The 26,201-nt window shown below is 36.0% G+C and overlaps 2 protein-coding genes across 2 annotated transcripts; both read right to left on the bottom strand.

Annotated features, from left to right (window-relative positions):
• Nucleotides 1–3,807: 3,807 nt before the first annotated feature.
• LOC104240044 (glucomannan 4-beta-mannosyltransferase 9-like) lies at nt 3,808–8,032 on the bottom strand. Its single transcript, XM_009794829.2, has 9 exons — nt 7,613–8,032; nt 7,255–7,353; nt 6,369–6,621; nt 5,765–5,875; nt 5,272–5,408; nt 4,858–4,971; nt 4,574–4,773; nt 4,293–4,487; nt 3,808–4,196 (listed from the first exon to the last, which is right to left on the bottom strand). Exons 1-9 carry the CDS (start codon nt 7,934–7,936, stop codon nt 4,034–4,036), a joined length of 1,596 nt encoding a protein of 531 aa, XP_009793131.1. The 5' UTR covers nt 7,937–8,032; the 3' UTR covers nt 3,808–4,033.
• A 5,500-nt stretch (nt 8,033–13,532) lies between these two features.
• On the bottom strand, nt 13,533–19,512 carry LOC104240046 (DEAD-box ATP-dependent RNA helicase 5). The gene is made up of 6 exons (XM_009794833.2): nt 19,288–19,512; nt 17,327–17,902; nt 16,812–16,900; nt 16,126–16,225; nt 14,747–14,974; nt 13,533–14,028 (listed from the first exon to the last, which is right to left on the bottom strand). The coding sequence occupies exons 1-6, from the start codon at nt 19,429–19,431 to the stop codon at nt 13,972–13,974; spliced, it is 1,194 nt and encodes a 397-aa protein (XP_009793135.1). The 5' UTR covers nt 19,432–19,512; the 3' UTR covers nt 13,533–13,971.
• Nucleotides 19,513–26,201: the final 6,689 nt, after the last annotated feature.

The following is a 26,201-nucleotide window of genomic DNA, read 5'->3' on the forward strand; positions in this document are numbered from 1 at the left end:
ATTGCAGATTCTTGCCAAGAAATCACTCATTTCTTATGCCAAAGGTACAACTGTAAAACCTTGTGACTACTGTTTATTTGGTAAGCAGCATAGAGTCTCATTTCAGACATCGTCTGAAAGAAAATTGAATATACTTGATTTAGTATATTCTGATGTTTGCGGCCCAATGGAAATTGAATCAATGGGCGGTAACAAATATTTTGTTACTTTTATTGATGATGCTTCACGAAAATTATGGGTTTATATTTTGAAAACCAAAGATCAGGTGTTTCAAGTTTTCCAGAAGTTTCATGCTCTAGTAGAAAGGGAGACGGGTCGAAAGCTAAAGCGTCTCCGAAGTGACAATGGAGGTGAGTACACTTCAAGGGAATTTGAAGAGTATTGTTCAAGTCATGGGATCAGACATGAAAAGACAGTTCCTGGAACCCCACAGCACAATGGCGTAGCCGAGAGGATGAACCGCACCATTGTGGAGAAGGTGAGAAGCATGCTCAGAATGGCTAAACTGCCTAAGTCATTCTGGGGTGAAGCAGTTCAGACAGCCTGTTACCTGATCAATAGGAGTCCATCAGTTCCGTTGGCGTTTGAAATCCCAGAGAGAGTCTGGACCAACAAGGAGGTGTCCTACTCGCATCTGAAGGTGTTCGGTTGCAGAGCTTTTGCACATGTACCAAAAGAGCAGAGAACAAAGCTGGATGATAAATCTATTCCCTGCATATTTATCGGATATGGAGATGAAGAGTTCGGGTACAGACTGTGGGATCCTGTAAAGAAGAAGGTCATCAGAAGTAGAGATGTAGTCTTCCGAGAAAGTGAAGTTAGAACTGCTGCTGATATGTCAGAAAAGGCGAAGAATGGTATAATTCCTAACTTTGTTACTATTCCTTCTACTTCTAACAATCCCACAAGTGCAGAAAGTACGACCGACGAGGTTGCCGAGCAGGGGGAGCAACCTGGTGAGGTTATTGAGCAGGGGGAGCAACTTGATGAAGGTGTCGAGGAAGTGGAGCACCCCACTCAGGGAGAAGAACAACATCAACCTCTGAGGAGATCAGAGAGGCCAAGGGTAGAGTCACGCAGGTACCCTTCCACAGAGTATGTCCTCATCAGTGATGAGGGGGAGCCAGAAAGTCTTAAGGAGGTGTTGTCCCATCCAGAAAAGAACCAGTGGATGAAAGCTATGCAAGAAGAGATGGAATCTCTCCAGAAAAATGGCACATACAAGCTGGTTGAACTTCCAAAGGGTAAAAGACCACTCAAATGCAAATGGGTCTTTAAACTCAAGAAAGATGGAGATGGCAAGCTGGTCAGATACAAAGCTCGATTGGTGGTTAAAGGCTTCGAACAGAAGAAAGGTATTGATTTTGACGAAATTTTCTCCCCCGTTGTTAAAATGACTTCTATTCGAACAATTTTGAGCTTAGCAGCTAGCCTAGATCTTGAAGTGGAGCAGTTGGATGTGAAAACTGCATTTCTTCATGGAGATTTGGAAGAGGAGATTTATATGGAGCAACCAGAAGGATTTGAAGTAGCTGGAAAGAAACACATGGTGTGCAAATTGAATAAGAGTCTTTATGGATTGAAGCAGGCACCAAGGCAGTGGTACATGAAGTTTGATTCATTCATGAAAAGTCAAACATACCTAAAGACCTATTCTGATCCATGTGTATACTTCAAAAGATTTTCTGAGAATAACTTTATTATATTGTTGTTGTATGTGGATGACATGCTAATTGTAGGAAAAGACAAGGGGTTGATAGCAAAGTTGAAAGGAGATCTGTCCAAGTCATTTGATATGAAGGACTTGGGCCCAGCACAACAAATTCTAGGGATGAAGATAGTTCGAGAGAGAACAAGTAGAAAGTTGTGGCTATCTCAGGAGAAGTACATTGAACGTGTACTAGAACGCTTCAACATGAAGAATGCTAAGCCAGTCAGCACACCTCTTGCTGGTCATCTAAAGTTGAGTAAAAAGATGTGTCCTACAACAGTGGAAGAGAAAGGGAACATGGCTAAAGTTCCTTATTCTTCAGCAGTCGGAAGCTTGATGTATGCAATGGTATGTACTAGACCTGATATTGCTCACGCAGTTGGTGTTGTCAGCAGGTTTCTTGAAAATCCTGGAAAGGAACATTGGGAAGCAGTCAAGTGGATACTCAGGTACCTGAGAGGTACCACGGGAGATTGTTTGTGCTTTGGAGGATCTGATCCAATCTTGAAGGGCTATACAGATGCTGATATGGCAGGTGACATTGACAACAGAAAATCCAGTACTGGATATTTGTTTACATTTTCAGGGGGAGCTATATCATGGCAGTCTAAGTTGCAAAAGTGCGTTGCACTTTCAACAACTGAAGCAGAGTACATTGCTGCTACAGAAACTGGCAAGGAGATGATATGGCTCAAGCGATTCCTTCAAGAGCTTGGATTGCATCAGAAGGAGTATGTCGTCTATTGTGACAGTCAAAGTGCAATAGACCTTAGCAAGAACTCTATGTACCATGCAAGGACCAAACACATTGATGTGAGATATCATTGGATTCGAGAAATGGTAGATGATGAATCTCTAAAAGTCTTGAAGATTTCTACAAATGAGAATCCCGCAGATATGCTGACCAAGGTGGTACCAAGGAACAAGTTCGAGCTATGCAAAGAACTTGTCGGCATGCATTCAAACTAGAAGACAGTGCTACCTCCTCTGGATGAATGAGACTGGAGGGGGAGATTGATGATGTCCATCTCATTGAAGAAGTATTAGGCATGTGCCTAATAAGAGTTTTCTTTGGTTTGGTAGCCAACCTTGTTGACTTGGTTTGGTTGGTAGCCAACCTTGTTGAATTTCTTTGGTTTGGTAGCCAACTTTGTTGAATTGTGAAAAATGTGTGTAAATTGTCAAATATTGTAGGCTTTAGAGGGTGAAGCTTTGGCTATAAAAGGAGAGCTTCAACTCTCATTTCTTCACACCAACAAAGAGAGAAAGAAAGAGTGAGGTTTCACAGACAAGGTATAAGAAAATAGTCTGTGAGGAAAATAGAGAGTGAGCGATATTGTAGTGAGGTGGGAATATCAAAAGAGGGTTATTTCTTTTGAGTGTTGTAGTGGTCTTTGGAGTATTTACCTCCGACCTACAAAGTGTAAAATTCCTTACTATAGTGATATCAGTTGCTCCTCTCGGGGTCGTGGTTTTTTTTCCCTTATTCAGAAGGGTTTTCCACGTAAAAATCTTGGTGTCATTGTTACTCTTTTATTCTTGTTAATTACCGTATCTCGGTGCTACATTATTATTCCGCTTTATTACCGTTAATATTATTTTGGTAAGGGGTTTATTCCCAACAATGTTCATCTTTGTAATGCGATGGTTATTTTTTTTTTTGTCATGAAAAAGATAACAAAAGTAAGACAGTGGTGTTTTGTCCAAGATTTGTAGTAGATTTCGCTGATTTTCATGGTGGTTATAAAATAAAGAAGGAAAACAGTGAGAGAGAGTTGAGATAGTCAGTGGTGTTGGCTTTGTAATTTTTCCAGTAGTTTTGATGTGAGGTTCGAGAAGAGAAGAGGGTCGTGTCTGGTGGGGTTATTTTAGGGGAGGGGGTTTAGGGTCGGATAACGGGTCGAATAATAGAGGTATTGGGTATTTTAAATTGGGGATGGGTCAACTAAATTTGAGAGTGATACGTGTTTATTCCGTCTATTTAGGAGCATTTTTGTTTAATAGTGTAACGGTAAGGAGTCTTTTGACCCGATAGTATAACGAATGTCATTCTTAAACGATTGTTAATAGTAGAGGACACACCATACCCTTTACCGTATTTGAAAATGCAGATTCTTCTATTGTGTGAGAAAGGCGTAGTCATCATATTTAATGAGTTTTACAACATATTACAAGGGACCTAAAATGCTTACCATATATTCTTTTTGGGTTAGAAACCCAGCAACCCTTTTGGTATTTCACTTCTTATGCCTTACTCCTTGACTAATACATGAAAAAGCAAAAAAGAACATTTCATAATTTTACAAGAATTTCAAATTCAGACTACGAATTGGGAACAAAAACACCAACATAGCCAAACCCAACAACGAAAAATGCTGCAGCTTGGAGGAACAGGTATACGTGGAACCTACTCTTCCCAAAAGAGAAGTCGTACCACCCGCAAAACCAGAGGTACAGCCCAACAAAAAGCTCAAGAAGATGTACCCTGCCATTAAACAAGATAGCAAATTAGTTCCCAAACCTCTCTTTTCTTCGTCTTAATATTTTTTTTTCACTTCTAAATATTTGGAGTAAGTTATACCTTTCCCCAACTCGAAAACGAAGTTTTCTTGATGTTTTTGAGCTCACTTTTGTCTTGAGAGCATCTCCCAGTTTCTCTGTTACAATCCATTCATTGACTCTTCCTGACTCGAACAGGCCGACGAACGTTGCTTTCGTCCGATGGAGGGACATTACATTCTCAAATAGGATCCAATAAACCACCAAGTACATTGATCTGCAAAAAATCATCCATAAATAAGAAAGATACAAAGAATTAACTAAATACATGCCAATACAAAGTTAAGTTTTCCTTTTCTCTACCTTGGAGAGCCAAGAACATTGAGAATAGTAATAGCTGAAGGAATATAAATAGCTCCCCATTTAGGCACTTGGACTTCAGGGACGAAAACGGTTGCAGGCATAACAACACAATACAAGACGAACGTCACAATGTGTGCAATGATCTTTCGGACAAAGAAGAAGCTGTATATCAGATAAAATTTCTTCCATACAGAAACTTTCTGCAGTGATCAAACAGCTTAATTTTAGGTATTGAATAATTCCATTGTCATGTTTTAGGATTGAAGATCAAACAACAAGAGCACCTTATTAGTTGCAATTTCCTTGGCCATTTTTCTGAAAAGATTAGCAGGTCCACAAGACCATCTGTGTTGCTGATAGCGATACGCCTTAAAAGTGCTTGGCAATTCATTTTTCACCTAATAGGGTAAAAGAAGAATGAAAATTTTTAACTCTTAATGAATAGTAATAACAATGTAAGATAGAGAACCATCATTTCATTTCCACTATCTTGAGAATTTTTTTCCTATTGATCAGATAAAAAGAACATCCCTAGACCTTTTCAGTCTATCCTTTAACTTCAAGTTTAAATTCCAATGATTTCTTTTCCTAATACTATCACTTTCTACAATGAGTTAAAATACGCTCAAAGTATGAAATGTTTTTACACGGTCAGTGTATATAATTTAAATCTTTTAATCGGATACGTGTTATTGTACCTTAAGGTCACAAACATAGACAAATTTCCAGCCATTGAGACCGGCTCGGACAGCCAAATCCATGTCTTCTACAGTTGTTCTGTCTTTCCATCCTCCTGCTTCATTAAGAGCTGACATTCTCCAAACTCCAGCAGTGCCTGCATTCAAATTATCCATTTTCTAATACCAAAGTCTCAAGCAAGTGATTATTTGTAAACTAGCATAATTACTGGTGCTAAAATTTTCTGAATTTATAGTACTATTGTTACTTACTTACTTCTATTTACTTCTCTGACTATGCAGGGAACCTGAAATTGTATTAGAGATGAAAGTAATTCCTCTAAATTACAATCTCCTCAATATTAAGCGATTTGTATCTCATTCTATTATATGCTCAAAATAATCTAATCAAGAAGACGAACGGGTGTGTGTGTGTGTGGACAGCCTACCATTGAAGCCAAAAAGATGCATGGATTGCAGGTCCGACTGACGACCGGGGGGGGGGGTAGCCTACCATTGAAGCCAAAAAATGCATGGATTGCAGATCCAACTTCTTGCTCCACTGTGAAATGGTAACCAAGTGACATTTCTTGCATTCTTGTCATCAAACACTCATCAGCATTGACTGCAATACCAACATTAGTTTTATGTCAAGCTCTTGTTTAACATTTTTTACATGTTATTTCACTCATCTGTCAATTTATCTTTAAGGAACATCCAAGTCTCAAATATCCCTCAAGCTAATTATGTGCAACCAACCAATTAATTTCACTCTATTTAACAAGTTTTCATAGTCAAGTAGCAATAGAACAGGTTGCGTCCAGAGTAGGTCTGGACCACATTGACTATTGAGTCTACTATACCTTACCTTGTAATTTTCAAGAGGTTATTTTTTACAACCTAAACTGTGACTTCCTGGTCACACAAAGACAATTTTAGTGTTGCTTGCTATTTTACGCAACTTTACCTTAAAATTTCACAAGAGGTTATTTTTACGGTTTGAACTCGTAATCTTTTGGTCACAAAAAAACCAACCTTATTGTTGCGCGAGTTCCCCTCATTTTAACATTTACTTGTCTCTCATTTTTATAAAGAAAGAGGAAATTAAAGACATTTACCAAATTCCCAACGAGCTTGAACGAGTCCAATTTCAGGGTTATGTACAAGAAAAGGAATGGCGCGCTCCAAGAAATCAGGCTCAGGTTGAAAATCAGCATCAAAGATGGCCACATGACTACACAGCTTCACATAACTATGCTTCATTCCTTCTCTGAGAGCCCCAGCTTTGTACCCTTTCCTGTTGTCCCTTATCTCATACTTTATGTTAACACCTTTGCTTGCCCATCTCCTGCATTCTTGCTCCACCAAAGCCTGTTGTTTTATTACAGTAAGTTGAGCAATTAAATCAGGATTTACCATATATGCTGGCAGTGTAAGGATTTTTACGCTATTAGTGTATTTTAACATGTTGCAATAGGTCACTGCTTTATTTTCTAGGTTACTAATTACACTTAGTGAACGGTAGCTTTGGCGTGACTGGTAAAGTTGTTGTCATGTGAGTAGGAGGTCATGGGTTCGAGCCACAGAAATAGCCTCTTGCAAAAATGCAGGGTAAGGCTGTGTACAATAAACTCTTGTGGTCTATCTCTTCCCGACTCCGGGCATAATGGGAGCTTAGTGCACCGGGCTGCCCTTTTACTAATTACACTTAGTATGTACAGTTACGTGGTGAACAGATAATACAAGAATTCTTTTACATTATCAGTATATAAAAGTTAAACTCTAATTTTTTACTTTTTATTTGCTATGTATAGTTGCCGCTCCTGTAAAATCATTAAGAAGAGGATCATTGTCTAGTATTGTTTTCCTAGTAATAGCCTATGCTAATTTTGGAAATTACTACAATTGTGGACTTTCCACTTGTACAAGTTTCAATTTTAACTAGTCGAAATGATGACAATTTTCATTTTTTTTTGTTGGTAGATTTAAAAGGGAATATTGAACCTTAATTGCAGGGTCAGTAGAATCATCAAGAACTTGGATAAAAATTCTATTTGCTGGCCATGAAAGGTTACAGGCAGCTCCAATTGACAACTGATAAACCTGCAGAGTAACAAATCAAAGAAAGTATATAAGATTTCAACATTTTTAAGCCATTTATTGAAAGCACAACTACAAAAATATGACCAGGAGGTCACGGGTTCGAGCTGTGGAAACAGCCTCTTGCAGAAATGCAAGGTAAAATTGCATATAATAGACTCTTGTAGTCCGGCCCTTCCTCAAACGCCGCGCATAGCGGGAACTTAGTGCAGTGGACTACCTTTATTTTTAACAGCTACAATAATATGCTAAAGTTGAGCACCTCTTTTTCATTGTACATTGGTATTTGCACTAAAACCATAGGATAAGAAGAATTTCCCAACTCCAAATCATCCTTTTTCATTGACTCCCATTTGTACTTCTTCTCTGGTTTTCTCCTTAACAACTTTATAAAAGCAATGACAATGCCCATATAAAGCCTCTCCACGAACAACATAAACGATAAGGCCAAACACACAAACAACACTATTCTTAACAATGGCGCAATCAAAGGAGCTTTAGTTTGCTGCCAAAACAATCCAACTTGGCTAGTAATTCCATTACGAGCACTCAACAAAGCCGCGGATGAAGAGAAAATCATGTCCATATATAAGGAAGGTGATTGATCCAACGTGTGAAGTGGGAAATTTGAATGTCCAGAGAAAGAGGCAGGCCGGAGAAGGTGTTATAAATGATCACAGTGTGTGTGTGTGTGTAAGAATATAAAATGTGTGCTTTAAGGAAAGAAGAGGAATGATATATGGAATTCGTGGTTTAGGTTTGTGTGGGAAGAGTCTTTGATTTTTGCTTCTGTGCCACGCCAAAGCGCAAGTTCAAGAGCTGGAAATATTATATATGTGTTCTTCACTTTGAATGAACCATTGCCCCACAAGCAGAACTATTGTAATGATCATCAACCAAACAGAAAACTCGAACATATCCTTCTGTAGGAGGTGGATGAAACTGTCTACAAAAGAAAACTTTATATACGCAAAGTAATTCTAATTAATTGGTTTTGTTAATGATGCGAAGGGTAAAGTTGCCGCCATGCGATCAAGAGGTCACGAGTTCGAGCCATGGAAACAACCTCTTGTAAAAATGCAGGATAAGATTGCATATAATAGACCTTTATGGTCCGACCCTTCCCGGGAGCTTAGCGCATGAGGCTGTTAATGCGAGGAAGTTTCTCTTTTTCAATTAGATGGTTAAGGACTCAGAGCCTTGATGTATTGTAGGCCGAAAAGGAAAAGGGAGGGGAAGTCTTTATTATAAAGATTTAATTTTAGATACACTGACAGGCAAAATACTTTACACTATATCGGTGTTTTAACAGAGGCAGATGGCATATGGAGCTTTAATTTTGAAGAAAGAAAAAAAAATGTTCAACTGAATCGAGTATTTTCTATACTATATATATACATATATATAAATTTTGAACTCATGATTCCAACAATAAGATTTAATGCTAAGAATACTAAAAGCTAAACTCATTAAATTTAACTATTAAATTCATCTTGATTTAAATGGAGCACTTATACAAACAATGAAGAATTTAGATAATTTCTAATAAGAGCACATGATGCGAGGTTTTGCTTTCCAAATAAATTATGAAATGGAAAATAAAGAAAAAAAATGAAATTTCTTTCTTTAGATAATTTTGGGAACCAACAGGATTTGGTCTGATGTTTACTTTGTTCTACCAAAAGATATAATCTTTAACTTTGTCGAAATTGAGTTATTACAGTTCTTCCAAATCTGATGAAATAAAAAGTAAAAATTTATTGGCAAGGTTAGCCAACTAAGAACCGAGTTAGCAAAGAGTAAATTATGAAATTATTTTTAGACCAATTAATCTGAATTTACATCGAATAAATTCACTAAAACAGTAAAATCCTCCTTACCAAGAAATTCTCCATTCCAACTGAATTTAGGCTAAACTCAACTTTAGAAAAAGGAAAACTAGAAAATTACATAAAGGTAATAGTTACTAAGTTGTGGCCAATTAGCATGATGTGTTAAAGTACATTAAACTATCCACAAAATAAAATCGAACACATCCTCTATTATTGGGAAAATTTGCATATTTTTGAAACATTGGAATTCTTCAATTTGAATTCTCATATCCAGAAAATGAAGAAAATGAAAGTTACAGAGATAACGATGCTAAGATGGATGTGCTGGCACACTAGACTAGATAAGATTAGGAATAAAGATATTCGAGTGAAGGTGGGCGTGGCTCCCATGGAAGACAAGATGCGGTAAGCAAGACTTAGATGGTTCGGGCACTTGAGGAGGAGAAGCATGGATGCACCGATAAGGAGGTGTAAATGGATGGCCTTGACAGGTATGAGAAGAGGTAGAGGGCGGCCTAAGAAATATTGGAGAGAGGTGATCAGTCAGGGCATGGTGCGGATGCAGATTTCCGAGGACATGACCCTTGATAGCAAGTTGTGGAGGTCGAGCATTAGGGTTGTAGGTTAGGAGATAGGAGGCTAGTATGATAGTGTTTTATTTTAGGCTGCTAGTGGCTCCAGTTGTTTTCTTAATACTTCATTAGGGTCATAGGTTAGGTTGTAGTATGTTTAGTGGCCCTTTGTGTCCATATTATTCCCTTGCGTCTATAGTATTGTGCATTTGTTACTGCTTAGTGTTATTATTTTGCTCTCTATTTTTTGGTTATTGCATTGTTGATGTTATCTTTCTGGATTCCTTTGCTGTTACTGATTCAACGTCTCTTTCCTTCTTGTGCCAAGGGTCTACCAGAAACAGCCTCTCTATTCCTTCGGAGTAGGGGTAAATTTTGCGTACACTTTATCCTCCTCAGACCCCACATGTGAGATCTCACTAGGTTATTGTTGTTGTTGTTGTTGTTGTTGGATCTGGCTCCTCGCGAATTGGTAAGTATTGAAGATCGATTAGTTCATAAATCAGATTTTTGATATATCAATCGTAAACCAATACTAAATTTTTTGGAAATAGCTGTCAATCGATATCTATTACTCCTATAATATAAAATTATAAATATTATTTGAACAGTTGAAGTTTGTCACTAACGAGTAAATTCTAACTGAAAACTAGGGTGTACAAACCGAACCGAATAACCGCATCAAATCGAAAAGTCAAACCAAATCGATTAAAAACCCCGATGACGTTTGGTTTGATTTGGTTTGGTATTGAGTAAAAAAATTCGAACAAAACCGACATATAAATATATAATTTTATATATATTTGTAAGACTTTATATAGAATTTTCTTTAAAAAATGTCTAGAAATATTTGGGATTCTCTTATGGGATGTAATATTTAATAGAATATGAAGTGCTCCATATTTATTAACTTTAAACAATGTGTTGTACGATAACTTTCTTATCACTCAATCTCTTTGTTTTTCCCTATTTGTTATATTCTTATATCTTTTTCAAATTTGAAGTGATTCGATAATTAAAAATTAAACATATCATTATTTAGGTACTATATTGATTTTATGTTTAATTATTAAATTCGGTTAACTTTGAAAGTGTACAACAATAAAAATTTATTGTCAGACAACTAAGAAAATAACTATCATGTGTTATTAAGAAAATTCTATCATAAGAATAGTTTAATAGATCATATGTTTGTCAATTTTTTTAATTTTTATTAAACATATATTTATTTATAATTTATTTTAAAAGTAACATTAACATATTATTCAGGTACCAAAAAAACCTCGAAAATCTGAATCCGACAAAACCGAACCAATCCAAACTGATGTAAATGGTTTGGTTTGGTTTTAGTAAAAACCGAACCAATCCGGTCCAGGTACACCCCTATTGAAAACAAAACCATTAGCCCTTCAAAGCATTTTATGTTCGGTCATATTGATTTGAAATTTTGTTTCACAAGATTCTCGTTAACAATCATCACGAGATCTCTTCTAAAAGTTTACAAGAAATATCTAAACAAATAAAAAAAATACAGAGACAACACTACTATACGATATTAACAAGAAATATATAACCAAATTAATTGGAAAAAAACAACAATGTCATTGCAATATATTTATATATATTTAATAAAAAAAAAAAAGACAAATACATGATTTGAATCAAAGTTACTACCGTAAGAGCATTGTGGCTCTGCCTCTGGCACGATATGAAGTTGAATCTTATGTTTAATGTCTCTATTTCTTTCTACAATTATTTGGTCCATTAAAAATGATAATGGGTTACTCCGAATATTTGATGATGAGAATGTTTACCAACCAATTAAATCCAATTTCATTTAATTTATGTACTGTCCGCGCTTAGCCAAAAACAAATCAAAATTATTCTAATCAATTTAATCGTTTCTGCAAGTATTTTGGTTGAAAAGTTGGCCGAGATATCAAAATCCGAATTAAAAAATTACAAAATGAAAAATGTGAAAAACATAGCGGAAATTCTTAAATAATTTAAATGAGAAACTCCAAAGTTTTGAGAATATATAGGGACGTGTGAATAATAGTACATGCAACGTTGTGGAAAGAAGAGAGTAATTCAAATCCACATTTTGTCACGGGACTCCTTTGCAGCAAAGTTTTTTTTCCCCAGACCAATTAGTCAAGTTTTACTTTTCAAAAAAGTAGTACCTTAGTAATTTATTTTGCTACGCATGATTCATATCACTAAACCAGTTCTGATGGAATGGACATGCAATTTAATTGCATATCATGAATGGAAAAAAAAACATAGTAGAGGTGGCAAATAGACGGTTGGGTCAATTGATCAAATTAATAAATAGGCAACGATTCACTCTGTCCAAAGTTTGGTTGAGTTAGAATAAATTAGATCAAATGAGTCAATAATGTATTGTGGTATAACTGAACCAGTCCGAGATGACTCAAGTTCGACCTATTATTATTAGTTAAATTATGTCATTCAATTTGATTTTGTATATTTGAGTGTGCGTTGCATATTAACCCATCCCATTTTGACCCAATAATTTGATGTATTCATTTCATGTTGGGTCAAGTCAACAAGGGGTCTTAACAACCTGTACAAATTTGAACAGAGTTAGAAAAAATGGATATTTTTACCTCCTATATAGCAAATGTTAACACCTTATTTATTTTAAATAAATACCATTTAAAAAAATTATATTCTATAGATACCTTTAAAGTTTATAGCAAAATATTTAATTTTGGTTACCTCCTAGCCCTAAGCCACTAAATACGCTAATCAGTTACACTATTTTCTTTCTACTTTGATACATCACATTCTCTTCCCACATCCCATTAAAATTTCCGATCTCCTCCTCCTTCCACCGGATTTGTGCAAAGTATGAAAGATTCAAAAGGTAACCAAACACTTTATTGGTGATATTATGTGTAAAGTATGAAAGATTCCAAACAGTTTGGGTTTATGTCTTCTATGAATTTACTGCCGATAAAGGTTCATGTTGAGAATCAAAATGGTGGAAATTTTGAGGAGCAATTTTCACAAATGACACTTGGGGTAGTGAAACAGAAGCATGAGGAAGGAGGATTTGTGGATTTATCTTTGCCGCCTGCGACGACTGTTTTAGTGCCGGCGACGGTTGTTTCCGGCATGCAACAACTATAGCTACAGCCGCCTCCGCAATTGCAACCAAAGCTTGTTATTCCATCTGATTTGCCTTCCCCTAATTCAGTTTCAAATCAACTTCATCAATCCAGAGCAATTCCACATGACATCCATGCCACAACTTCATCTTTCGCGATGAAGAAGAACATTTCTTTTAATATATTTCAATGTAATTTCAACGTATTACGATGTATTTTCATGTATTTCATTGTATTCATTATCTTTTTTTATTGCAATTCAATGTATCTCGCCGTATTCCATGTATTTTATTGTATTCTCCGTCTTCTTTTCATTGTATTTCAATGTATCCCGTTGTATTCTATGTATTTCAGCGTATTCACTGTCTCGCTATATGTCATGAATGTATTCATAAGTTTTTTTTAAATTAATATAATTTATGTATTCATATGTATTATATAATTTTCTCTGAAGATTGCTATATTTTCGATGTATTTTTCGGTTGAGAATCTTTTTTATAACTGAAAATACAAAATTTGTGTGTTATAATTGAGTTTGTTGCGTTATATTAGGAATCTATTAATGTTAATTGATTCACTTTCCGTTTTAAAAACAGTGTAATCCCCTATTTCACGCCGTGAATACAGTCGAATACAATAATCTGTCCAGCTGTAATCTCATGTTTCACTCCATGAATACAGTCGAATACAACAACTGATTAGCTAGACTTCCCTGATTTACGCCTATTTTTACTACTGTATTCATGAATACAATAGCTTAAATACATCAAATACAACTTATAACCACATAAAAGGTATCTATAATCCGTAATATAGCAAATGGTATCTATAGGTGGCTAATTACTACTAAAATATAGTGCCTTTATGAAAATTTCCCTTGATTACACCCTTGTTACAATTGACTTCGGCTCACATTAACATCATTCTCTCCAAGAGCCTTCCATTTGAAACAACATTAACAAAATTGAAACAATTGCCTTCTCTCCATTTGGATATTTTGAAAACATCTATAACCAAGAATCATGTGAAAACAAGAAGATTACAATTAAAGCTGAATGATGCCAGAGGATCTGAAAATGCTGATTAAATCTTTGGAAGAAAGAATGGAGTATCAACTGTCTGGGAGCAGGCTCCATTTGCCTGTGGAATGAAGTCGGAAGCAAATATCAGTATATATATATTAATGACAAGTTAAAACATAAAAAGGAGCACGTATGGAAGATTCACTCCAACTCAAGCTACTTTATAAGCTAACCGGCCACAAGAAAGATCTACTCATAGACAACTGGTAAATACCCATTTCGTCGATCCTAGTATGTTCTACTTGCCAGACACGTTTCTAAAATAGATTACACTAGTCTCTCAAGCTACTTCCACCTTGACAATATTTTTCTTTTCTTTTGGTTTATTTTTTATTTTTGTCCTTCCCTTATTTTCTTTTGTTCCCATTCATCTCACCAGCTATCCTCTGTTAAGGTTCAAATATAACTCGTATTGAATAGATATCACAAGTCACTTATTAAGACATCTAAATTAAGCATCAAACTTTCTGAAGTTAGATGGGCATACAGGTCTATAAAGTTACTACTCTCATTAAGTTAGAGATCGTAAGTAGAGAACTTGTTGCACACAAAGATCGCGATAAATAGAGTGAAAACAAGACAAGTTGCAAGATTAAACAAATCAAAGCAACAACATATATCGAAGAATTCTAGGTAAACAACTTTCCCATTATTTTTGGTTGAGCTAAAACACATATCTTAACTGACTGATGCAGCAGATGCACCTAGCTAATTAATATCTCTTCCAATCTATAATGGGAAGTGCAAGACTAAAGTTTTAACCAATAAAGACATACCTTTGACAACTTAGAAGCGCAACTATCTAAAGCCATGCTTTGACCATTTATTGGATCATCATGCGGTATTCTACAGATTGATTCTCCAAAACTCTTCTTTATAAGAAAATTGGATGAAGAATCTGAGCAGTCACTGAAAGCCAGTATTTGTGGCTTTCCAGAAATAGATTTTGCAATGGCTTCAACCGCATCAACATAACCAGCTTCATTAAGAGGTCCATCAATGACCTGAAATACAAAGACTGGTATGAGTATCTTCAAACGGGATAACATGTAATGCTAGAGATACGAATGCCATATATATTCATCTTACATCTCTATCTAAGAGATCATAATTAATAACTTCAAATTAAAACGGAAAACTCAAATATTCAGGCAGGCACACCAAACTCAAATCTTAGTATGTTGCATAAAGGCCAAATCTCCGTGAGAAATCTGATTAGTGTTGGTTCAGAAAAAAAATTCAAAATTTTCCATCTCCTCCCACTAAAAACGGAAAATCAATTAGTGTAAACTGGAGACCAGCTTATAGATGTTTCCACATTTTCAACACAAACTTGAAACATTGGAGCATATTACTCCACCTAATGAGACCTTGTACAAAAAAAAAAAATCGAGTTAATAAGACCCGCCTCCAGTCCCATCCCATCAGCTACAACCTCTCACTTTTCCTTGACCACATTTATTTCTCTTCTCTGTTCATCTCTCTCGTCACTTTCTGTTTTTCTTTTGAACTTCATTACAATTCGAACAAGGACAAGAAGGGAGAGTCTATGGTGCGAGATCCATCACGTCCCATGTCTCATACCGCTATTTTCAGGGAAAACCTTCTCCAAACCGTGTTTTCATATCCAGACATGTTCTATTTTAGTTCTGTGCCAGTTTGTGCTTCTTGTGCAAGGTGTTTCCTTCCCTGCTTTTCTTCTATCTTGTTACTGCAATTCCTTTTGCTTTCTTGAAGCTTTTCTTTTATGAGAATAAACCGTTTCTCCTGTTTTCCCTCATGGAGAAGACAATGAGAAAATTGCTAGCCACTCTAACCAGGTTTTGCTAAAACTTGAAAAAGAAAAATGACCAAATAAAAATATAATCGTGCTGACATAGATGCTTTTTATAGAAGATTCTTAGTTGGTGGCACAAGAGGATTAGCTGAATTTACTCAATTTTTTGATCAACAAGTAATTGAAGGAATGACTAACGGGGTTAGGATTATTAGTTTCATTGTTTTAGAAGGTATCAAATATATAGGGGGCGGTGTGGAAATAAAAAAAGAAGAGAAGTTCGTGCGTTAACTTGATAGCACAGTGATCTAGTTTCTAGCTTTCACAACTGCTACCTACATCTGAAAAATAAGTTAAATGCAAGATACTCAATATTACCAGGAAAGAAACATCAGAAGTATCAATGGCACCACAGGAGAGGAGCTGTTGAAGTCTTTCAGGAGTGGATATAAGAAACTCCGGCTCACAGTTCTTCAGACTGCCAACAATAAAGTGTAATCATATAAAACAAGGAAGAGCGAATTTCTTCAAAAGAAAACAGAAGGCACACAAGCGCAAAACTCAGCAAATGGGAATAGAAGGCAGTGCATGGAAGCAAAGCAGTACGTTACTGATACTAATTGCAATTGGAGACAATCCAATATCAGCAAAAGGAAGATAGACTTAAAAGCGAAGAGAAGTTAATTTCACAGGTCAAACAAAGACCTCTCTAAGCCAATAAAATACATTACCGGTTCAAGAAAGTAGAAACACGTAGCCACATGTAAAGTCACACAACCAGAAGTTGTTGCTATGAGGGCTAATGACACATCAATGCAGTTATTTATGAACCATAACGATGACTAAATCTTAATACTGTCAGAACAAATCACATGCAAAGCAGAGAAACATTAGCTATAATTCTAAGGTTCTGAAAAAAATATCATTTACATCTTTCAAGCAATACACAAATAAATCAACTTCGAGAAGCTAATAACTTCAAATTTAGAGAAGTTACAAAATATTAACTAAAAAAAGAGAGAAAGAGGGAGGGAAGATAAAGGAGGGAAACAAGGAAATAGTACCCCTGAATCTGGTGGTCTATGGAAGCACCAGGATGCAGACTCACTGTATGTATTCCAAGAGCTTTCAAAGGCTTGCATATTTTCCGCACCTAAGGATCAATTAAAACGCTGAATAAGACATAAAAAGACACAGAAAGATACATATAGATACCTACATAAAAAATTTATCAAGTAAACTTAAAGCATATGTATGGACATATAATATATACACAGACAACATATACAGAAAGAGAACGATACACTGCGCTGGTTAATGAACCTTTATCGTTTTACAGAAAAGAAGCAGGAGATTTGTAAAGCAATTATGTCCAATCCAAGATTTTCTAAGGACCTTCTATCCAATAGTCAAGATTTTCAGCAGAATTACTTGCTCTAAAAGTCCAACTAACTTAAGAAAATAGCTACTTCGCAGCCATCAGAAATCAAATTTATCAAATATCTCTAGTTTCAGAACAATATCCTAAACATATTACGAATAGTAGAGCAACGGAAATTTGGATAATAATGCACCAGACCTTAGCAGCTTTCTCTTGAGAGGGAACAAGGAATAAAAGGAACGGGCTGCTAATTGATATCCCTTCTTTCTCCTTGCTTGAAATGGCATCAGCAGCCGTTGCTGCAACCCAAGCAATTTGCTCAACCGTAGCATGGGCTTGATTTGTACCAATTATATCTTTGCCATGAGTAAAATATTTCCAGAATTCAATTCCCCATGTATGGACGAAGAAAGGCTTGTCCTCTCCATCATTGAAGGTCCCATCTTGCTGAAGCCCGTCCTGAATGTTTTTCAAGCATAGAATTAAAAACTTAGTTGGAGCATCCATGTGATTATCAAAAGCATTTCGTCCCCCAGCAGCAGCCGTGCGGAGCTCTTCCTCTAACTTGCCAGCATTTTGTGATATCTTATTTTCAGCCGTCACGTTTGCGTTATTACGATCGGTAGCTCCGGTTTTCAGAGCGACCCTAGTCTTGTTAACACGGTTCTTGTCCTTTTTCGAATTGATCTGCTTTTTCTTTTTCTTCACAAAATCAGGTTTTCCATGCCTCTCGTTGAAGGGATCCTCGGGTGTAGGCAGACTATAACACATTCCCTGTCAATGGATAGGTAAGAAAAAGAGCAACACCACATAAATTAGCACCATTAGGCCAATAAATCAATCAGAGAAAGTTACAAACACAATGGCCCTACACAACGAGTTCAACATAACCCATTGGTTTCAGTTTTGACCATGTATACAATATACATAGGCAAAATAATTAAGACAGTACACATATGCTAGACCCAATCCAATACCACTTATTCTAAATCTTGCATATGCCTCTTGAGCAATATCACAAACAAAAAAAGTGCAAAAACATGATGGTAACTGATCATGAATCAACATGAGCAAACAGTTATTGGGAAAGATAATTACTCAATAATCAAACCAATGCGCTTCCATATAGATATATCACCAACATAATCTGACTAAGTAAACCAAATCCACAACAATCCTCGGCCCCTAAACAATAAATTAAAACTATCTTTACTTAAATGGCAAATGGATAGTAGGGTTCCAAAAACTAACTAATGTCATCAGCAACACTCATGCAGAACTACTTGCTCTGGAAACAGGCCTAAGAGTTGCAGTCCAATTTAAGCTCCAGCCTCTCGAGATAGAAACGGATTCAACAGAGGTAATTTCACTTTTGGACAAAAATCATCAAATTTATAATCATCTGATCTCCTCATGCAGGTGGTCAATGGCACAACTGGGGATTCCATTGCTCAGACATAACTTCAGAGAAGCAAATTCAGTAGTTCATCTGTTGGCTAGGGATAGTATCAAGCTAAAACTCATGAATAAAACAATCATCCATCATGCATCTACTCAGTTGGTGGAGGCAGCTTTGAAGGATGATGCTGATGGTAGATCGTATGGTAGGCTAATATCGGAGCATGCTTGTAATAGATTAGCTAGCATGGGGACGTTACTGCAGTTCATAGCACTAGTACTTTTGTAAATCATCTCAGTTTCGATCCCAATGGGATGGCTGGGAAGTTTCCATGTAATGCTACTCAGTTTTTAATAAAATATTATCTTTTACAACCCAAAAAAAAAGGATACCCACTTCCTTAAACCTCCATTACTCCTAGACTAGAAGTTACTATAACCTAAATCTTCCTCTTTCTCTTCAAAAGTCCAACATTCCTCAGGCCCTAAACAATCAAAAATAAAATCTTTATATATACAATAAAAGGATACCCACTTCCTTAAACCTCCACTAGAAGTTACTAAAACCTAAATCTTCCTCTACCTTCCTCACAGTCCTCACATTTAACAGCTTGCCAAACGGAGGGAAAAAAAACTACTCATGACTCACTACTTTTAGAATCTTTATTCAAACCCAGTTGTCACTATAACATTTCCTCATATTTGATGTAAAGAAATCAAGATATCAAACAACCCGAGAAAATTAAAATGAAAAAACTGACCTCGCACATACGGCGTTTGCCGGAGAGACGACGTTTCTTGGCAGCAATAATGCCGGAGATACGAGCGGAGAGCTTATTATCATCTTGTTTCTTTCTGCTCTTCTTATTCTTCCTTCTCTGAATTGAATCGTCACTTTTCCCCATGGCTTCGCTGCTTGGCTGCAGGTGCAGGCTGCTGTGAAGTGAAAAGAGGCGGTTTTTGCAGTTTGTGTATAGTCGCGCTTTTTTATGAAGGCGTGTGATGTGGTAGGTTTTATATATCGTGGTGTTTATTTCGTATTTTCAATTTCTTTTTTATGTTATATCAATACCATACCAAATTTATTTTCACTTTGGTTGTTAAATATCGTTTCATAATTTATAGTATTGTATTGTATTGAATTTAATTTTTTCGTTTGATAAATACAATGATTGCATATATTGTATCGTTTGTCGTCATTTCATAATATCATGCACTAGCAATATGAAGAATAAACTTATAATATTATTTTAAAAAATTATGATACGGGGTAGAATTATTATATTAAAAGGTAGGATAAACGAAAATTAAATTATTTAATAATAATAAAGGGTGAGATGAGAGAAAAAGAAAATGTAACGATTCGACCTCTGGCCCTAGAGGTGTTTAGGGCCTCTATTTAAGACGGTTCTAGACTCACCTATGTTGTTTAAAAGGAAAAAACTAAGCGACAACAAAAGTCAAGTAGGACTGTCACATAAGGAGCAATTAAGTGGGCTCATGTTAACCTCCGAAAATAGACAAATAAATATACGATGTTCAAACAAGCAATTTTAAATGATTTTAGGATCATATGGGAAGAACATCTAAATTAGCACAAATAGAATATACATCAGTTTTATTAAAGCGAGCAGACGAGTACCTATCAGTTTTCCTACTGATTTTGTTAATACTCTTAATCAGGGCATATTTCGAACAAGCAATCATAGTTTTTAGACCCGGAATTTTAATTAACCTACAGGCTTGCTTAAGTGATAGTCGGACAGAACCCTATAGACATGGTATCTAAGCTGTAAAGCAGTTACTAATTTTAACATGCAGATTTTATCTTTAAATCCTATAGGCATGCTTTCTAAGTGCTGAAACGGGTTACAAACATTATTCCCTATAGGCATGATATCTAAGTATTAAGACTGATTTTATACATTCCTTAGGTATAATATCTAAGTGAGTAAAGGCATTAATAAGTTGCCAAGCCAGTTCAATAAAGAATATCCTAGAAACATGATCTCTAATGCACACAGGGAGATTTTGGAAATATGGTTCTTTGATGCAGAATTGATAAATGACTTAGAAGCAGGATTTCTAGGATGCAAAGTGTGAAAATTCAGGATTACAAGTAATGAGATAAGTCCTATATGCATGATTTCTAATGACATGCACATAAAGAATCACCACAACAACCTATAGGCATGATTTATACCCGAATTTGATAAAAGATATATATAAAGATCCCTCCCCAGCTTTTACTAATAACCTCATATCTGTTTTTACAAGGATTATTCCATTATTAAAGACCAATATAAATTAATTACACAAAGCTATCTATAACACTATAGGGAGCTTTGGCAGGCCCAACGTCAACCTGGAAGCTAGGCCTTCAAGCAAATTTGACGTCCACGGGTAGTCCGTAATGCACAAAATAGGTTTCTGGTGTGTCAAAGTTCCCAAGGCCTCAGGGACTCCGGGCAATGCTCACACCAGAGCCTTTAAAAAAATAGTTTTGTAACATATTGGAAGGCCAGCCCCAGTATGTCAGAGTTTGGAGGAGTTTCATGGACCCTAAGCAGTGCTCACACCGGAGGTGGTAGGACCCTAGATAACTAAGAGTAGAAGTTTGAAAATAGTACACAAGGATAGGGGATAGTTTTAGAAAAAGAGTCTGATTTTTAGAAGCAAATAGGTTCAAATTACAAGACTGCAAATAGAACAGAAACCATATCAGACATAGACCCAAATAATTGAACAATCGCAACAAGAACACTTAAATTGCAAACATGATTAAACAAGTTCTGCATAAAGCATTAAAATTGGATCAAACAAAGTTTTATATTGCCAGAAATTAACTTAACTATCACTAGGTGGAACCATATAAACATATATTAAGCAAAGAGAAACATGTTGAAGTTAAAATGACTAATCAAACAGCCATACAAAATAGGGTAGGGTAGTAGGAATTAAACATGCTAGTTTCAGAAACAAGTAAACAAGTGTCATGGATCAAACAGAAATATGCTAAGGTAAACTAACTATAGTAACACGTAGAACAAGACAGGAATTAAGGCATGCTAGTTAAGGGAGTAATAAACAGGAAAACATAGGGCAAACAGAATTATGTCGAGGTCTAACTACATAGCATATAGAAGAGAACATGATAACAGAAATGGAGGCATACCAGTTAAGGATATAGTAAACAGGAAGGTGAAGACGAATGAAATCCTAGAGTCTAGCCTTGGCTTTTAGCCGGCTAGACAGTGCAGCAATTCAAAGAAACTTAAGTTGTGTAAGTGTGTAAGTAAGAGTTGTGTGTATCAGTGTGTGTGAGTATTTTTCTCTGTTATTCCGTGTGTGTTCGTGCGTTTTAAAAATCAGAATGGGCGGTTTATATAACATTCAGCAGAGTAAAACAAATAAGGCAAAGAAAATTAAGAGTTCACACATAAGGTATGCAAATCATTCAACCAATTAATTAAGGCTAAACCCAATCAATTAATACGTCAGAATCCGGGAAATATCACTTAGATTAGGGGGAATCAATTAATAGGCAAGATTGAAGTTTAATAAGGTAAGAAATAAGCCAGAGACTATTTATAGGTCGGTCAGAACAAATCAAAACCCAAAAATCAGGCCAGTAGCATAATCAGGAAGGCAATACCAATTATAAGTCACATATAAGGAAAGAATAAATAAAAATCTCAGAAAGATATCAATTTTAAAAAGAAAATATAATTTCAAACCCTTATTAGGCAAATAAATCGATTAATCAATTTATTTAACCAGGCCAAAGTGAACGGCCAAGAACAGTGAGACAAATAATTGAATAACGAAAAATGTTAAGCATATTAAAACACAATGATAAAACATCAAGCAAAGAAATTAGTCGAACAGTAAAGAAGAAAGGCCAAAGTTGAACCTTTAAGCATTTTAATACATTTGCAGAAACTTAAAAGATGAAACCCTAGTTCTTAGGGAAAAAGTGAAATCGGTAGATAATAGTGTAAAAACGAAAGAATCTTAAAGGAAAATGATTAAATAAACTCCAAACACTTCAGATCTAAAGAGATCTGAACCTATTTGGCCAAAAATAGTTAGGTTTGTGCAAAAATAAACAAAGATGTAAAAATCGAGTTTTAGACCGGAGATTTGAAGCCACGAAAACACAAAAATGATAATACTCACAAACAAATGTTGAATACAGATGGATTCATCAAAAGATTGAGGGATTTGAACCAAGTCTGTTCGAATACCCTTGAGATTCCATCAAACAACAAAGAAATCAAACAACCAGTAGAGATAAGAGGCCGGATAGGGCCTAAGATCGAAGAGAAACCCCATGGATTGAAGGGGGTTTAGGTGATGGCGGGCTAGGGTTAGGGAGAGGTTGGGAGAGAAGAGAGGAAGATGGGATTTAGGGGCGGTAAAATTGGGAAATGAATAGGGTTTCGGGGGTTATGGGTAATTAAAATGGTAATAACATCCTAGACCATTGATCTCTGAGATCAATGGCCAGGATTTGATTTGGGGTTGGGCGGATTTAAAGATTGGGTTATTGGGTATTGGATCAGGGTTATGATTTAATTGTGCTGGGGTAATAATGTCACGACCCAAAATCCTACCATAAATATCGTGATGGCACTTAGTCTCTAAGACTAGGTAAGCCGATTATAATAAAAATTCAAGCCATTTTTTTATAATCGAAACCAACAGTGGAAATAAAGATACAACCTCCCAAGACTGGTAGTACCGAGTCACGAACTCTAACTGAATACATGAAATGATCTGAATGAAATTAAATATACAATACTGCTCGAATAATAATTGACAGTACGATAAAAGGGAAAGACTCCAAGGGATTTCAACGACCAAACATCTCTACCTTGAATCCTTGCAATCACTCTCTAACTATGTTCGAGTCCTATATCTCCAATACTTGGCTTTGTACAAAAAAATGTACAGAAGTGTAGTATGAGTACACCACAGCGGTACCCAGTAAGTATCAAGACTAACCTCGATAGAGTAGTGACGAGGTACAGTCAAGACACTCACTAGTTTAATAACCTGTTCAATATAGCGTACAAAAATAATAGGAAACAAATAACAATGATGATAACAATAATCAACCAGTGATATAAACAACAGGGCAACAAGAACACCATATATATTGCTCAGCAAATAATGAATATAAGTACGACTAATTAATCAAATTCTTCAAATATTAATCTTTCACCTATAAATTTTCCCAATATAATTCTTCCAAATAAATATCTTTCGAATAAAAATTCTTTCAAATAATATTTTTCGAATATAATTCTTTCAAATAAAAGTCACCATGGGACACCTCATTTCAAATCATAAAATACAAGTCTCAGCCCATTTTCATATTTTCATGGCACCTCGTGCCAATATTTCTATTACAACCGCACAGACAACTCACATACCAATATCATCATCATTTACTCACGACACCTAGTGCTCATATTTCATATCACAACTGCACGGAAAATTCACGTGCCAATATAATTTTAATTATATAACCACGGCACCTCGTGCTCATATTTCATATCATAACTGCACGTACAATTCACATGCCAATAATAAATTCATCATATTTCTCCGGCACCTCGTGCCCATGTCATAATTCGTCCGATAATATTCACAGGCTCATAATTTCAACATATATTTGACTATTATCAAATTTACTGAATTTATAAAATAAATTGCACAATATGTAAAAGAACTCACAAGGAATTCACAACACGACATAAATATTACCAGCGATATCCCTCCATCATCACATAACAATTACCAATACAATATCCCACATCATCACATATCATCCCTGACAATAGCCACCCTTATCGCTTCGTACAATAGCCTCCCTTATCACTCCGCCCAGACAATATCCCAACACACATAATTGTCACACCTCCTTTTTCACTACACCCCGGAAGAGAGTATATAAGGGAGTTTTTTCCAACTTAAAGTGACAATCGAAACGGGATCATTTTATTAAAAATTCAGAGTCGCTGCTTGGGATAATTTATGGTGTCCCAAGTCACCGGTTAGAATTCCGAATTGAGGAAAAGATTGACTCTGTTTTACAGTCCGTGAACACAGAAATCCGGGTAAGGAATTCTGTTAATCCGGAAGAAGGTGTTAGGCATTCCCGAGTTCCGTGGTTCTAGCACGGTCACTCAACTGTTATTTTTGGCTCAATTATTTGATTTTAAAAACACTTTTAGACCTATGTGAATTTTAGCTTTAAATCTCTTTTAATTGTTTTAAGGAAGATTTCAACGTCATCTAAAACACGTCCTTGGACCACGCCACACGAATACACTCGCAGTCCGAGACACATTTTATTTAACGTTGCTAAGATTTGGATTTGGGTCACATGAAATGCACACCAGAGTTTAGGAAAGTACGTATCACAACTACGTCACGGGAACCGTACCCGTAGCTATGATAATTTATTATCAATCGCGCATAAAGCATACTAGCGTGTTTATGAGCATTATCTCTTGTAAATTCGCTATATTTATTTCATGTCTATTCCATCCTTGTTTTTCCTTTTGGCAACGAGTCTTGAACTAATTTGCGACTCGTTTCACTCGCTCACAATTGTTTATTCCACTCTTTTGTTTCATTTACATAATAAAACTTTGGGTACCGCAGTCTACATCACTTACTAATGATTACTCCATTTTTGCTTAATTAATTAAGTTGGACTAAAGTAGTATTCAAGCTCAATTCTTCTTAAATCTTATCAACCCAGACCAATCCAAACATAACCAATCAACTCCTAAAATTCAATTAGCTAGGGAAACTTACTGCCATAATATCGAAATAAGCCAATACATCAATCTAACAATTGTATCGACTAAACTCAAAGCATCAAAAGATTTGTATGAACTTATCCAAAAAAATTTAATGAAAACTCATAAAGGAAGTACGTATATTCAAGAAAACAGATAAATGAATTAACACGATGAACAAAGAAAAAATAACACCGAAGAGCAAACAAATAACTAGAATCATTCACTATGCTAGCAAGACCAAATTGGGATAACATAAGTGTAAAGAATGGACCTTACTGTTGAAAACTTTCTTTATATTTAGAAACCAACTGTGAAGAAAATCTTGAATGAATATGAGACAGCCATCGACCTCCGCCGGAACCTTGAACCGGATACTCGACTAAAATTAAACTCCGCCGGTTGCAAATTGGAACTCGTCGATGAGGAAATCCAGCCGAGTCAACCAAGTGAACGTACGAGCAGGAAAATATTAGAGGCAGTCAAAGCTACCGGATCTTGTCATTTCCGACAATGTAACAGTGAAAAGAGAGAGAGAAAAGACGAGAAATGAGAATGGCGTGATAACAGTTCGCCGGATTCAATGAAGGGTCATCGGATTTAACCAAACACTCGACCAGATCTGAAACTCGTCGCACATAGAGGAGAGGAGAGGACGGAAGCCATGAAGCTTTGTTGGTCATCGACAAGTTAACAGCGGCGATGGTTCCCGGCAGAAGAAGAAACAGCCTAGCTTTTTCTAGGTTCTTTGGATGATGAAGAAGCTTCGGTGGTTTTGTGAGGGTGAAGCTTCGTTTATGGCTGTTGCATGGTGAAGTGAGGTCAGGGGTCGTTCAGCTGAGGAAGAAGATTGGCTGCTC

Source organism: Nicotiana sylvestris, chromosome 5 (genome assembly GCF_000393655.2).
Source record: "Nicotiana sylvestris chromosome 5, ASM39365v2, whole genome shotgun sequence".
NCBI lineage: Eukaryota > Viridiplantae > Streptophyta > Magnoliopsida > Solanales > Solanaceae > Nicotiana > Nicotiana sylvestris.

Excerpts from the sequence above, each read along its gene's own strand:
- LOC104240044 (XM_009794829.2), bottom strand. The coding sequence starts at position 7,936 with ATGGACATGATTTTCTCTTCATCCGCGGCTTTGTTGAGTGCTCGTAAT. Across the intron at positions 6,622-7,254 it reads CTACTGACCCTGCAATTAAG|GCTTTGGTGGAGCAAGAATG; the intron begins GTTCAATATTCC and ends ATAAAACAACAG. Across the intron at positions 5,876-6,368 it reads TCAAGCTCGTTGGGAATTTG|TCAATGCTGATGAGTGTTTG; the intron begins GTAAATGTCTTT and ends TTGGTATTGCAG.
- LOC104240046 (XM_009794833.2), bottom strand. The coding sequence starts at position 19,431 with ATGGGGAAAAGTGACGATTCAATTCAGAGAAGGAAGAATAAGAAGAGC. Across the intron at positions 17,903-19,287 it reads GCAAACGCCGTATGTGCGAG|GGAATGTGTTATAGTCTGCC; the intron begins GTCAGTTTTTTC and ends ATCCATTGACAG. Across the intron at positions 14,029-14,746 it reads GCGCTTCTAAGTTGTCAAAG|GCAAATGGAGCCTGCTCCCA; the intron begins GTATGTCTTTAT and ends TTCATTCCACAG.